Genomic DNA, 15977 nt, shown 5'->3' on the forward strand with positions numbered 1-15977 from the left:
CAAGTCTTAAATATTTTGAGATAAAGCACCTTGAGATTAACAATATTGATCTAAAAAATGTAAACTTTAATAATGAAACTGACCAAATTCATCTGTCCCATAAACAGCGGCTGTAAGTGAAATCCAAATACAGAACGAGGTGTCCGCCTACATCATTGCTACAGTTGTACCAAATGGGTCCCATGAAACCATGCTAGCTTCAGGCATCTTTTTTTTGGGGGGGGGGGGGGGCCAAAATGCATATGTGTTGAATCATGTAGACTGCTGATTAATATGATATGCAGCACTTGTATATTTGTGTGCGACTCAGTCTCTTAATCTGTATACACAGTGCTACAATGTAGCAGTTGCGGCTTTTTTTCCCAATACAAGTTCTGTTCAAGTTCAATACAAGTTCTGTTCTGCTCAGTTATCATTCTCGGTGGCACACAATATACAAATTCTCTGCAATAAAACATGCTCATCGCTAGTAGGGTTCCATGTGGCATGGTGCATTACCGTTGGTTTAATGACCTGGTGAACGTATCAGTACACTTGTGTAAAAATCTTACTACATTCTCTAAAGTACTTCTCGTAGTCTTATTAACAGGCTTTACGCTTCGTCTTCCCTTGTGGCACAACAGTGATGTTCAGCTACACAGTGTAGACAACCTAGTCCATTGTTCTGTGTGTATTGCTGTTCTGTAAGAGCAGTCCCATAGAGAACAATGAGCTGTATTCACATACATGTGGTAAATGAAATGGAAAGATACAGTATGTGTGCTTTTGTATGTTTAAACCACTTTAGTTTAAATGAGATTAGATTTGCCTATTATTGCCAGCAAGCTGATTGACATATTTATACATAGTAGTAGAAATAGTAATAGCTTGTAGTGTTGGGGAAGTGAGTGATTGCTGGGTATCTTACATAGCAGAAATTGGGGGACATTTACTAAGATGTGTATTCTACTTCACATGTGATGTTGCTATGGGCAACCAATCAGATCCTGTCTACTATCTTCTAGAGCAGGCATGTCCAACGTTGGCCCTCCAGATGTTGTGAAACTACACATCCCAGCATGCTTTGCAATAGTTTTAGCATTCTCTTATAGCAAAACTGTGGCAAAGCATGCTGGAATGTGTAGTTTCACAACATCTGGAGGGCCAACGTTGGACGTGCCTGTTCTAGAGGGTGCTAAATAAATAAGAAGTAGATTCTGATTGGTTGCCCATAGCAGCATCACATGTGAAGTAGAATACACGTCTTAGTAAATTTCCCCCATTGTCTATTGCTGGCAAACCGTTCTGGTGTAAATTTGAACTGGTGTTAGTGTTTACGGTTAAAAGGTTATCACCGGGGTTCTGAATTCTGTCCTCAGGACCCCACACAGTTCACATTTTCTGGCAGGTGCATTCATTAATCATTAACCTAATTTAAAAGATCCACAGGTGGAGCCAATTATTTCACGTGTGATTCTCTGACCTGCAAAACATGCACTGTGTGAGGTCCTGAGGACCGAGTTTGAGAAACTGTGGGTTATCATTATCGCCTGACCATTATATAGTTTTACATGTCCAAATTGTGGCAATAACTCCGTGACTTTGTTGTTGGTCGGAGCGCTATGATGATGATGGTGTATGAATCTAGGAATGCTTTTTGCCGATGGTGATGTGGTGCAGTTAAATTATGCTTTCATTTCTTTGTTTAAAAGGAAATTACATCTGATTAGAGAACTTTCTAAACGTACTTAAGACCCATACACACTAGGTGATTTTGAATCTCAAAGAAGCTCAGTGTTCACGTTTTTGAGCTACTTTGAGCTCAAAATCTCCCGAGTGTTTATGGCTGGCCGATGAGCGGTCGGCCAGTTTTACTGGCCCAGTGAACCACATTCCACGGTCTCATACTGTGGAAAGTGGTTCACGCCCCGTGAAAATCACTCGGTGTGTATGCAAGCATGTCACTACTGTGACTTTTCCTGCAAGCGATTTTTCTTATGATCTCTTGGCGACCATAAATCTCATAATGGTACTTATGTAGTATCTGGGCTGCCGATTTCTAAATCGGGTCAAATCGGGAGATCGCATCGCATCGCATGCGACCATGCGATTCGATGCGATGCGATGCGATGCCCCGATTTTTTCCATAGGAATCAATGTTAAAATGGACTGAGTCCATTTTAACATGGAATTCAATGGGAAAAATGGGTCCTTTTCATACCCCTACTATCCAAGTGGGCATGGAGTTGGATATAAACCTGTGGCGAGCGTAGCGAGCCACCGAGCCCGAAGCGTGGCGAGCGAAGCGAGCCCCGCGAGGGGACGAATACCGTCCCCTCGCGGGGCTCGCTTCGCTCGCCACGCTTCGGGCTCGGTGGCTCGCTACGCTCGCCACAGGTTTATATCCAACTCCATGCCCACTTGGATAGTAGGGGTATGAAAAGGACCCATTTTTCCATAGGAATCATTTTAACATTGATTCCTATGGAAAAATCGGGTCATCGCATCCGATATCGGATGCGATGCGATGCGATATCGCATCGCATCGCATCTGATTGTATGCCTTAACTTAAGGCATACAATCAAAAAATCGGCAGCCCAGATACTACATAAGTACCCTCATAATCTGCAGTGTTCTCTTACTGGAGAACCCTGGTGCTTAACGCTTGCTCAGCACACAGCGTTGCACATCGCTGTGTGTGTGCCGTGCGATCTAGCATCACTCGGATAGTGTGTGCTATGTGTGTAGGCCCTATAATAGCAACAGTACGAGCAATTTGTTTTATCTGGAAACACCCCATTGGGACCATCTGCTTATTTATAGATAGTGAATCTTTTCATTGCAGTTATTGTTAATAAGCCACACTCCAACCCTTAATCTATGCATATGTTTGGGAATATGAAATATGCAGTAAAATAAATGCGACCACAGTGTTTTAGTGATGTGTGATTAACGGTTTACTTATTGACAGTTACTGGTGGCACCACCACAATTTATGCAGTGGAGGCTGATGGGGATCCCAATGCTGGGTTCGACAAGACAAAGGAGGCTGGTGAGATCCAGTATTTAATCAAATGGAAAGGTTGGTCCAGTATTCACAATACGTGGGAAACAGAAGAAACACTAAAGCAGCAAAATGTGAAAGGAATGAAAAAATTGGACAACTACAAGAAAAAAGAGCAAGACAAAAAAAGATGGTAACTGCATAGAAAAGATTAATCTTTTAAACGGCTATAGAATACATTCTATGAACCAGTTCTAACACACTTAAGACATGATTCTAAATTAGGATTAAAAAAATAGAAAAAAAGTCTAAAAACCTATGATCCTTAACTCCTGGAACAAACCATGTTGATTTACAAGTGGTGCCACTGCATCAACTTTTTTTTTTTCATGTTGGAAATTACAGGCTATTTTTACATGTAGCAAACAGGCCTGTTTGTTGCATTTCTTTGATACATTGAAAAATATATCCTGAATATGTTTTTGTGTGTGTAGCTCACAAAACAGTGTGAATGGACACATTAGAACCCATTCTCTGACTTCATGCTATTTAGGTTTCTTCATTAACGTTGGATGGTAAAAAGCATGTGAAGTGCATAATGGGTGAACTTGTATCCATGTAAGCATACATGGATTGCGAGGCAGTTATACTATCCGTGTGAATGTGGTTCTTGTAGCAATTCATTCCCCCAACTGGTTAATGTTTCTCATAAAAATGGGGGGGGGGGTGTATTTTAATTAATTGAGGTTAAAGACATCTATTTAGAATGGTATGCAACCAACACTCAATAAGACAACAACATTTGGTAATGTGGATCAAATGGTGTTGCTTATTGACATATTGACCGAATGCCACAAAGTCCACAAAATGTTGGAATGGCAACGAGTTGACCACGTGGAAGGGTCAACCTGAAGTGTTTTTGTTTTTTGGACTCTTTTCATACTTTACCACCCACTTGGGACTCCAATTGGAAACGGTTGCCCGAAGCATGTAGCACAAAGAAACATGAAAAGCTATTGTCAACCATTTCATTTGTCAACCATTTCCATGTTGTTGTTTTTCTTGTGTCAAACTTTTGTTTGTGTTGATTTTGTGCATTTATTGACTGTTGGACCTAGACATTGTCAACACTCAATGTCCTAACCATTTAGAACATATCAAGCACGCTTTTATATATAAAAAAATATATCTGATCAGACCTTTACATTTTCTCAGTGGTGGCTGCTCTCTACAGCCGCGGGGTGGGGAGGTTCAGTCGATCAGCAATGATTGGCCACACAGCAGATACTGGGGTGGAGTGGGAGCAAGAAAGCAGAGGGGCTCGGAGGTGCCTTTTTAAATTGGAGGCTACTGGATAATCATGTTCCAGCAGCCACCAAATGGGTATAACTGACTAGCCACATCAGATGCGACCATGTCAGTGAAAATGGATCCTGGTGTGGTTGCATCTTTAAGAGCTTAGTACTAAGTACTTATAAAGGTTGGCAGTACAATGATATTTATTTAATGTATTTCTTTAACATTGTTCTTCTGTCCTGAGCTTCCTTCTGGACGTTATCCTTATTTTTAGGTTTTGGGGTCAGGTTTGCAATTTCTATCATGGTAATTAACAGGGATTCTCTCCCAAGTACTCTCTTTGTTGGCTGGGTAACTAAAAATTCTGGGCATAGCCACAGGAGAGCTTAGAAGCTGCATATTATGGGATCATTTCAAATGATGTAGAATCCATATATGCCCCTCTCACACTGGAAACCGCTTGTGAGCCGGGTACAAAATCCCGGCTGCGACCCAGCTTGCAAACTCTTTTACACTAGCCGCCCGACCCGGCATAAAGCCGGGCGGGTTATGTAATCGGGAGGTGTGGCCTGGGAGATGTCAGCATCTCCCAGCGGTGCCTTTACAGTGCATTGAATGGAACCCGGGTCGTGACGACCTGGGATACCCGTACACACTGACCCTGGACCCGGGACAATCTTCCAGGAGCCTTTCACACTGACCAGTTTCATGTGCAATAACCCGGGAAATATTTGTCAGTGTGAAAGGGGTAATATTAAAAATGAAGACCTACAATACTGTTCCTGCAAACTGTGCAGGCTAACTGTAGCCTTGTGCTTTTATGTTTGTGCACAACCATACAGTAATGGTAATACCAGGAAACATGAGCGAAGATCATTAAATGCATATATCCTGGAAATACAACCTGCAAATATCCTACAATATACCTTTTGCAGGCTGGTTAAAATGACCCCTTTTGTGTTTTTATTTTCTAATGTTACACTTTAATATAAAAAGAATTTGTATATGTTTTGCAGTAAACATTTTAGTTTCTAAAACTTCTGTAAATGCCGCTAGTGATGCCTTTGCTTTCTTTGTACAGGTTGAAAGCTGCATCTCCTGAAGATATAGAGTATTATAATTGCCAGCAAGAACTTACTGATGACCTCCATAAACAGTATCAATTCGTAGAGCGAATCATAGGTAAGTTATCTTTGAATGAAAAGGCTTGTATCGCTATTTACCACACACACTCAGGGAGAGTATGGAAACTCCAGAAAGTACTCTGGATAGTAGTAAATATATCCAGTTTCCCCACTTATGCATTAAAGAATGTGTGTACGGAGCAAGGGCGTAACTACCATAGGTTCAAGGGGTGCAGCTGCTATGGGGCCCAAAGCAGAAAGGGGCCCATCTTTGCCATCTAAGTAATGTGTTTTACATAGATTTATCACCATCAGTTGCTAAATAGGGGGCCCTTACAAACTTTTGCTATGGGGCCTACGAATATCTATGTACGCCTCTGGTACGGAGGTCTGATTGTTAGTATGTGGCATGCTGTATTTGTATTTACATATAATGGATTACCCTTTTCCTGCTGAAAAGTAGAATGACCTTTTTAAACTTTTACTCCTTATTAATTTTGGTTTCTTCTCTATTTCTCAGCTCATTCAAATCAAAAATCTGCAGCAGGATACCCGGATTATTTCTGCAAGTGGCAGGGTCTTCCATACTCCGAGTGCAGTTGGGAGGATGGCGCACTCATTGCAAGAAAGTTTCAGGCACACATTGATGAATACTTCTGCAGGAATCAATCCAAAACTATTCCTTTTAAGGAGTGCAAGGTAAAGGGAAACCTATATTAAACCATGTGTCCCATAGCCAGCCCTATATATTTCACAGTCCTTGTAGAAAGATAAGGGATGTAGGTCAGGAGCAGGAAACCTGGTAGTACTGTCAGTCACAGTAGTCTTCTGGTCTCAACCCAAATGCTGCCTGTGTTCAGTCTGTGAAGGGAGATAGAGGTACATGCTTCAGCAGAAACTGGATAAATCCAGATTTAAAGCCGCACCCAGACTTGTGTGGAAGCTCCGCCTACCGCCTCACCTCCCCTGCGCGCAATAATCTGTTTAATGGCTGCTGCTGGCTTCTAACTATAGCGCGCCCCTCGCAAGGTTAAGCCGATGCATGTCTCTGCAGCCGCGCCACCGCGGTGATGTCAGTACAGTCGTGACACGCGGCAGCCAGAGCCGAAGGCTTTTCCTTCTGTCCGTCTCAGAATCGATTAGTAATGGATGTGGTTATGCTTTTTAAGTGTACTTCAGAATTTCCCAGATGCAGATTTATTAAGCCTGCTGAAATGAAAAAGTGGCCAGTCAGCTCCTAGTTGTCATCTTTCAAACCCAGTCTGTAACTTGATAGTTAGGATCTGATTGGCTGGTGCATTATCACTGGCCACTTTATCACTTTAATAAATCCCCCCAAAGTCCTCAAGGCATCCTAATGGTCCAGGTTATAAGAATATACATGTTTGTGCACAGATGGCATAATAAAACTGAGGTACTAATTAAGTCACCAGTTCCTTAAAATCTGGACTGTTGGGGTCCTTGAAGACAGAGTTTATGGACCACGGGTGTGCAGCCTGTTGTGTGTCTATGCTTGATTATAGAACTAAATGTTGAATGTATTTGTTACAGGTTTTAAAACTGAGGCCGAGGTTTGTAGCTCTGAAGAAGCAGCCTTCTTACATTGGAGGGAACGACACATTGGAGCTAAGGGACTATCAGCTAAATGGCTTAAATTGGCTAGCGCACTCCTGGTGCAAGTAAGGATAACCAATTTTGTTTTATTAGGTGTATACATATCTACATTTTATTGCTGCAATGTTCCTCAGCTATTTGTTCAGAACAGTGTCTTAATTTGACTTCCTTTTTCTTTAAGCTTTGTTTGTAATACATAATAACATTTGATTATGTAAATCTGATAAGTTTGTAAGATATATAACGGTGCTTCAGACGTTCCTGCCTAATCTTATACTAGCAGTACTTTTATCGCTCATGGCTTGTGGTAAAAGTATAAAATGCCTTGTGGGTTTTATTTTTGTTATGCAAGTGTTTTGTCAAAACCTCTTAACATTCTGAAAACCTCTTCAGCAATGAAAGTGCTTGTAACATCCTCTCCATACAACTACTAAATTTATTTTATTTATTATTAACAGTTTCTTATATTGCACACACATATTCTGCAGCGCTTTATAGAGAATATCACATCAGTCACATTCACATCAGTCCCTGCTCCAGTGGAGCTTACAATCTATATTCCCTACCACATGTACACAAACACAGACATTCTAGGGTTAATTTTGTTGGGAGCCAATTAGCCTCCCGGTATATTTTTGTATTGTGGGTGGAAACCGGAGTACCCAGAGGAAACCCACACAAGCACAGGGAGAATATACAAACTCTGCACAGTTAGGGCCATGATGGGAATTAAACCCAAGATCTTAGCGCTGTGAGGCAGTAATGCTAACATTAAACCATCCGTAATGGTTCAGTTTAAATAACCATTTTGATACCACCTTTAAGGCAAGCTTGAGCTTCTAAAGTTTCTACTGTTCCACACAGACTTTGGAAGTGATTAAATTGTTTTTTGAGTGCCTAAAGTAATGGGTGGCCTCTGGCGCAATATAATTTATGCTCTGATTGGGTGCCCATTACTGTTGATGTGCCAAAACACACAGAGTTTACCACTTTGCTCGGCAAAACCCAACTAAAGTCCTGGCCCGGATCATGAGAAGTGCCATTAGGGCACCCAAACGGGACACTTTTTTTTGCATGTTTCTGCTCGCCGGTTTGGAAGCCTGTAAGCAGAAATGCCAGCACCCGCAGCATGTGGCCGCATAACAGTACAATTGAGTTACTACTGGAGGGCACCTTCTAGAGGTAGCCGTACAAACAACAATTGAACTGTTCCCCACTAGTTAAAGAAGCACTGTTATGCAAGAGCCCTTGGCATGAAGGAGTGGACCATGGGCCTAGATCCTGTGTCTGTTTGCTTTCTTTCTGGATGCTTATTCCTAACTGCATTTACACGTTAATACCAGAATGTAACTGTAATGGAATCCACTGTGTATTTGGTTATCTTCATACTGCATTCTCTTTTGTCATTTTGTGTATTTAATAGCAAATACAAAGCACTTGCCTTCAGTGTGTGATGTAAAAAAAAAAAATTAGCATGTTCTATATTTTGATATTAAATGCTTATAGACAGTAGTGTGAATGCCCTACCTATATCAAAACCAGGTCTAAGGGATCAGGCAGCAGATTCCCCAATTCGACCGTAAATGCCATCGATGATCGGCAATCTGGAGATCTTTATTTTAGAAATCCCATATCTGCCAGCCTGACCATTTTTGGGTCGGAATATTTTAACATGTTTAATATCTACCCCCAGTGTCTTGTGATTGGAAGACAAACTGCCACAGATATATGACACCCCCCCCCCCCCCCCCCCAACTTTTTCATATGTATACTAGACCCTTTTAGACTTAAAAAAAAAAACATGTAACAGATTCTAAAGTGTTATAACTGCCTATAGATTTGAAGTAAATGTTGGATAATGTACTTTTTTTTTTCACAGAGGAAACAGTTGCATTCTTGCAGATGAAATGGGATTGGGAAAAACAATTCAGACCATTTCTTTCCTAAATTATTTGTTCCATGAACATCAGCTGTATGGACCATTTCTGATTGTTGTTCCCCTTTCTACTTTAACATCCTGGCAAAGAGAGATTCAGATTTGGGCTCCTTTAATGAATGCTGTTGTCTACTTGGGTGATATTAACAGCAGAAATGTGGTAAGTTAATGTGGAAAAATATTTAGTTTTCAATTTGTAAGATTGTTTGGAACTTCTTATAAATGCCCATTGAGTTTAGTAAATTTATGCACAGTAGCATTTCTAGGGTGATCATATTTAACTAGACAATACCAGAGTGTATCCCATAATAGACTAGTTAACGCTGTCCTGTGTAGCTTTCACGTAAGCCTCAAATCGCCTCTTTTGCCTATCTACATGTTTGTGTGTGTGTATGGATGTTCCATGATAACTCTGGTACGCTTTAGCTAATAGTCTTCAAACTTTGCACACTACCTTATTTTAAGGGACGATCGAAGTTCAAAGATGGGTTTAATCGGACGAACCCTTAACGGTCCATGCTATTTGTATTGTTTTCATGCATTGCGATACGTCGTTGGAAAGCTTATTAATTTCTGAATACAACACAATGAACAGACTCCATTTAAAGGGTCCATTAGATTTAAACATTTTCACTTTACAAAACTTTTGACAAACTGAAATTAATAGATTATATACCAAACAATTAATCCAAATGGTCTCGAGCGCTCTTTCTTCCTGCTACTGGTTAATCCAAATAGGAAGAATTCAATCCTATTATATTTCCAAAAAAATCATCTAAAAAGTACACATAAGCATTGACCACAGCACTGGAAAAATAGGTTAAGAAATTTTGTATGGGACATGCAAGGTGGATTCTTCCAATCTGGATCACAAAAATATAATGGTCACGGATTTCTTTATAAATAACAGTGTCTTTATTTAAAAAAAACAATAAAAATAGAAAAAAAAGGTACTTGTGAGTTATCCGGGCTCCCGATTTTTTGATTGTATGCCTTAAGTTAAGGCATACAATCAGATGCGATGCAATATCGCATCGCATCCGACCATCGGATGCGATGACCCGATTTTTCCATAGGAATCAATGTTAAAATGGACTGAGTCCATTTTAACATGGAATTCAATGGGAAAAAGGGGTCCTTTTCATACCCCTACTATCCAAGTGGGCATGGAGTTGGATATAAATCTGTGGCGAGCGTAGCGAGCCACCGAGCCCGAAGCGTGGCGAGCGAAGCGAGTTACTATCCAAGTCCTATCCAAGTACTATCCGCAATCAGGGGGGCTTCACTACCCCCTCCTGGGAACCAAATGACCCCACAGAAGGTGCTGGAGGTCCAGTTACTATCCAAGTACTATCCAACTCCATGCCCACTTGGATAGTAGGGGTATGAAAAGGACCCGATTTTCCCATTGAATTCCATGTTAAAATGGACTCAGTCCATTTTAACATTGATTCCTATGGAAAAATCGGGTCATCGCATCGCATCCGATGGTCGCATGCGATGCGATGCGATGTCCCGATCCGACCCGATTTAAAAATCGGGAGCCCGGATAACTCATAAGTACCAAAAAAAATTATTAAAAAATTGATTCACATATATGTAAAAAAACGAATAAAACAGTTCCTTGTTTCACAGAAATAATAAAAAAAAAAATTATAAGCTCACGGACCTCCTGGGGGTATTCAATTAACCTTTTTAATCCACTGTTGTTAAATATTCCCATTATGGCAGGGCCACTGCTGCTTCTACACTGGTACTCTTCCTTAGGATAACACACTGCCACTGTGTCAATCCGTCAGGTTTTCCTTGTGTGTGTGGGGGGGGGGGGTTTGTAGTGGTTAAAAGGAGGGAAGGAGTCCTTCTGAGCAGGCGTGTGGGTTTTAAGATGATATCCCCCACACTGCCGTCCCGGGGGAAGGGGGCGGGGTAAGGCTGGCCCGACAGTCGTGACCTGGTCCCATTCTCGGCCTGCTTGACTGCATCTCGGTAGGCGGGATTCAATGTCTAGAGTGCCAAAAAGGGGGTGTGCCCATGAGAAATGGCTGTGGATCATCGAGATCCGGCTGTGAGCTCGTCAATCCACAGCCGTTCTCTGCAAAACAAGCCTGACTGCTAAAAGTCTGGCTTGTTTTGCCGAGATGCCTTTTCAATGCTGTCTGGAAAGACAGCATTGAATAGGCGCCCGCCGCTATTTCCTTGGTCGGAAATAGCAGTGGAGGATTGAACAACCCCCCTAAGAGGAAGAAACCAGACCAGGATGGAGAGAGTTTGGAACATTTTTCCATAAAATGGAAAATAACACTCGTTTAGCTATTCATTGGACCACCTTCTCCTTTCAATGTACCTTTTCCCTCTTTCGTCACTCCCATCCCTTTCCTATATGGTTTAAAATAAAACAAATGTAACGTCACATTATTTTCCCGGTTATGCTATATATTGTTTTTTTTTTCCCATGCACCACACCAACTTCTCTCAGAATATAAACACTGGAAACGCAAACGTAAAATCTTCACTCATTCTATGCTTTGGCTTTTATTTCAGATCAGAACTCATGAGTGGATGCACCCACAGACAAAGAGATTAAAGTTCAATGTTATTTTAACAACATATGAAATCTTACTAAAGGATAAAGTAAGTAATGCATTAATTTTTACTGGAAAGCGCTGCAAAAGTGCCATATTGTATGTGACTTATCTCCAATTCCGATCCAATATGTGGTCACTTGCACAACAGATCGGTTCAGGAGATCATCATGGCTGAACTAAGGATTTGTTTGATCCTGCGACCATGATTGTCATCTCGTACGATCTAGATTATGCAAAAGGGCCACATACGATGCAAAAATAAAGGCCCCATACAGTACACTGAGGTGCAGCCTCACATGCGGTACCTCGGTGTAGTGTATGGGGGTCTTATATTTTTTCCATTGCTATGTTTATGTACCTTGCTTTTTGACAGTGCCATTTTAAGTTTTAAAGCTGTTAATTCTTTTATTTGATACTGTCGCCTTGACTTGCTGACTTTTGGGCTAGACATTGTCTGTCAGCCGTCCGTAAAACATCTTGGAGAAAAGTGTTCTAAATGAAGCTCTCCCAACCTCTGATCTATGATCTCTTTTAAGGAATGCAACTCTAGGGTTAGAGTGATGGGAATACACAGACATCCTCTAAATTGAGGAATCCATAATTGGAGGTGATTCCCACTATGCTATATCCCCCAGAAAGAGAATAACTGTATTTAAATTGGTGTGTTCTGGTCTCGCCTACACCGTGGAACTTGGGTCTTCCAGATTTATAGATGTTACAAAAAAAATAGAGCAATGTTAATCTGAAGCTTAAACAGAATAGCATCAATGGCCTCTGGAATTAAGTTTCCATTATGTCCAGTTCTTGGCAAAATCAGTTCTGGACAGGCAGGACTTCTTCAAGGACTTATCAACCTCTACAGATGAGGTAAACCAATCTGGAAGTTGGGACAGTTGGTATGAGCATCCATCTCTGCCTTTTCTTCTCTTTTCTGGTGTGAGCAGAAAATCATACAGCCACAGATAAATAACATTCAGGAAAAACGAAAGTACATTTTCAAGGCGGCTCATGAAGGTTAGTTAGTCTGTGGTAACGATCTTGACAGAAAAATCCACCCCAGGGCTGGATCCCTAATGCTTGAAGTTTGGGGACTTAATGATCTATAGCAGGCATGTCCAAAATGTGGCCCTCCAGCTGTTGTGAAACTACACCATTTCAGCATGCTTTGCCATAGTTTTAGCATTCCATATCAACAAAATGGTGGCAAGGCATGCTGGAACATGTAGTTTCACAACAGTTGCAGGGCCATAGTTTGAACATGCCTGATCTATAGTCTACAAGCTAGCCTGTAGTGCTTCGATTTTACAGCTGCACAGCTTAAAATAGACCAGATCCATATGACCCAATGCTGACCTATTTTTCCCATAGTCTTTTTTAGGTGGTGTTAACTGGGCTTTCATAGGAGTTGATGAAGCTCATCGGTTGAAAAACGACGATTCCTTGCTATACAAGACCTTGATTGACTTCAAGTCTAATCATCGTCTCCTTATCACGGGAACTCCTTTGCAGAATTCTCTTAAAGAGCTGTGGTCTTTGCTTCATTTCATTATGCCAGAAAAGTAAGTTTTTTTTTTTTTTTCACCTAACAGAAGAGCTGCTCTCTTGCACCCTTGTTCTTTAATAGCATGGGTAAAGTAATGCTCAAAAAGAGTGTGTTTTTGTTTGTTCGTTCCCAATGTCATAAAAAATGCTTCAGTTCTGATTCTTGAATATCTGTTGGAATCTGATATTTTTTTCTAATTGTTATTATATACCTTATTGGAGTCAAACTTTAGAAGTGTCCATCGTTCCTCTAACTCATGGTTATGGCACTATAACCTCAAATGAGGTTCTTGGACAGCGAATATGTTCTGTAATCTAGGTGGTTTTTTTTTATGTATACTTTATTTAATTTTCAAATAAAAACATAGATACAGGCATACAGGTAATATATTCTTACAGGAGAATAAACAGGTACACAATTCCGAAGAACATACATGGTCAGTATCTAATGAAACATTCCTAGTCCAACGCCAGTTACAATTGAACATTTCTATACAGAAAAATCTGGCCTACGTCTGTGGAGAAATATAGTACCTTTTCAAGAAACAAAGATTAGGGCCTCTGTGACAGGGTTCTCCGTCAAGAGTAATATTAAGAATAAGTGACTTAGCGCGTATGCCTAGGAAAAAGGAAGCACCGTAACATCTCAAGGTGGAACGGTGGGTACCAAAGGAACCGGGGAGATTAAACTTAGGGGGGGGGATGAAGGGGAATGAAAGGGGGGGGTCAGGGGGCCTTTATATAACTCATATCTATTGAGACCAAAAGGTGTATCAGGTCAAGTAGGACTCAAGTCTATGTGTACTCATTGCTGAGAGAGCCTCAAGGCGTCTTAATTCACGGAACCTGTTCTTTATATATTGCCGAAGATTTAAAGTCTATCCATGATGCCCATGTCGCCATATAGTCTGTCTGTTTATCTGATGCATCATAATAGATATCTTCCATAGTGCAATAAAAGTCAACTCTACAAAACCATTCCCATATTGTTGGGGACTCTGTATCTCTCCAGTGTGTCGGTATTACTGCCCTGGCGGCATTGTTCAAGTGTTTTAATAAGGACTTTTTGTATTTATGTAACGGGATTTTGGAATGGGAGAGAAGCCAGAAGTCAGGACCCTCCGGTACTTGGGAACCTAGCAACTTTGAGGATAATTGTATTACTTTGTCCCAGAAGGGTCTAATCTTGGCACACTCCCACCAAATATGAATCAGAGTACCACTTGAGGCCCCGCACCTCCAACACAAGTGAGATACCGCGGGAAATATTTTATGAAGGAAATCTGGGCACCTGTACCAACGGGTTAGCAATTTATATTGAGTGTCTATCACCTCTAGGCTTGTTGAGCATCTTGCCATGACCTCGAATTGTTTTTCCCATTTTATCGTTATGCCCCATTGTAGTAGGTCCCTATCCCATTTCTCACAGAAAGAGGGAACGTCAGGAAAGTGACCCCTTAGCAATAATTGATATATTGTTGATAATGCATGTGTGGGTTCAGAGGCTCGATAGCATAGCATTTCAAAATGCGTTGGTTCTTTTTTAAGGGTATCATCTGATCTTTTCGAGCGGATAAAGTGTCTGATTTGAAAATAAAACCAAGCATCTGATTGGGCCAGTTCCTTTCCAACTCTCAAATCCGAAAAAGCAGCAATTTTCCCACCCGACACTAAGTGAATAATTTTAGTAAGGCCCTGCTGTTTCCACCTAATTGCTTGCGCCCCAGAAGTTCCAGGGGGGAATTCTGGGTTGTCCACAAAAGGTAGTAGAAGTGTGTTGGGAGTTGAGAGACCAAGCTTGTGTCTAAGATTTTTCCACATTGATAAAGTGGCCTCAATTGTGGGGAGCTTAGTCGAGGGTATTTTAGCCAGCCAGGGGATGTGCTGCAAATTTAAGGAGGAAGATTGTATCTCCAATTCAACCCATTGCTTGGGGTTCACATCTGCTCTAGCCCAGTTCATTACCCTGTGTAAAACTGCTGCCTGGTAGTAGGCTAGTAACATAGGCAAACGTTGTCCCCCTCTATCTCTGCTATAATATAGATAGGCATGTTTAAATCTGGGCTTTTTGCCCCCCCAGACAAATTGACTAATAACTCTCTGTGCCTCTCCGAGGTATTGCGCCGGGATCCTTAAGGGGATTGCTTGGAAGAGATATAAGAATCTTGGGAGAATATTCATTTTGATAATGTTCATCCTCCCTAGCCAAGAAAATCTCTGTGTCGCCCATTGTGATAATTCCCGGCGAATAACCCGAAGTAAGGGAGTGTAGTTGAGAGAGAACGCAGAGGACAGGGAGCTAGGGATTTGTATACCCAGATATTTAATATGTGAGGTAGCCCACTGGAAGGGGAATCTGGGCTTGAGAGATTCAACTGTGTGGGTAGGAAGTGATATGTTCAGTGCTACAGATTTTGAGTAATTTATTTTAAAGTTAGATAATTTCCCATATCTTGAGAATTCCCCCATAAGATTCGGTAACGATACCACTGGATTCGAGATTATCGCCAGGAGGTCGTCGGCAAATAGTGCCTATCTGTGATCGGTCTTCCCTACCCTTAGACCTCTAATACTGGGGTTATTCCTAATTGCCCTAGCCAGGGCTTCCATACAGAGTACATAAATTAAAGGTGATAAGGGACAACCCTGTCTTGTCCCATTTGCGATAGCGACCGGAGGGGATAGTGTGCCATTAACCCTTATCTGTGCAGTAGGTGCATTATATAGTGCCATAATCTTTTGCAAAAATTGACCATTTAAACCTATGTGCCTCAAAGTCATTTCCATAAACCTCCAGTCCACCCTATCAAACGCTTTTTCAGCGTCGGTAGATAGGAACATGATTGGGGTATGTGTCGTCTGGGCATGTGCAACTATGTCGAATACCCTAATAGTG

General features: G+C 41.3%; 1 protein-coding gene across 2 annotated transcripts in view; it reads left to right on the plus strand.

Annotated features, from left to right (window-relative positions):
- The window catches only part of CHD1 (chromodomain helicase DNA binding protein 1), a 61647-nt gene that overhangs the window by 14792 nt on the left and 30878 nt on the right, over nt 1–15977 (plus strand). For both annotated transcript variants that reach the window (XM_083151732.1, XM_083151731.1), the window contains 7 exons: nt 2952–3177; nt 5362–5462; nt 5925–6103; nt 6956–7083; nt 8898–9114; nt 11496–11585; nt 12908–13098. In XM_083151732.1, the coding sequence (XP_083007858.1) occupies nt 2952–3177; nt 5362–5462; nt 5925–6103; nt 6956–7083; nt 8898–9114; nt 11496–11585; nt 12908–13098 (1132 nt within the window). The remainder of the gene's footprint in view (nt 1–2951; nt 3178–5361; nt 5463–5924; nt 6104–6955; nt 7084–8897; nt 9115–11495; nt 11586–12907; nt 13099–15977) is intronic.

Source organism: Crinia signifera, chromosome 1, assembly GCF_055691185.1.
Source record: "Crinia signifera chromosome 1, ASM5569118v1, whole genome shotgun sequence".
In the NCBI taxonomy this organism is placed as follows: Eukaryota; Metazoa; Chordata; class Amphibia; order Anura; family Myobatrachidae; genus Crinia; species Crinia signifera.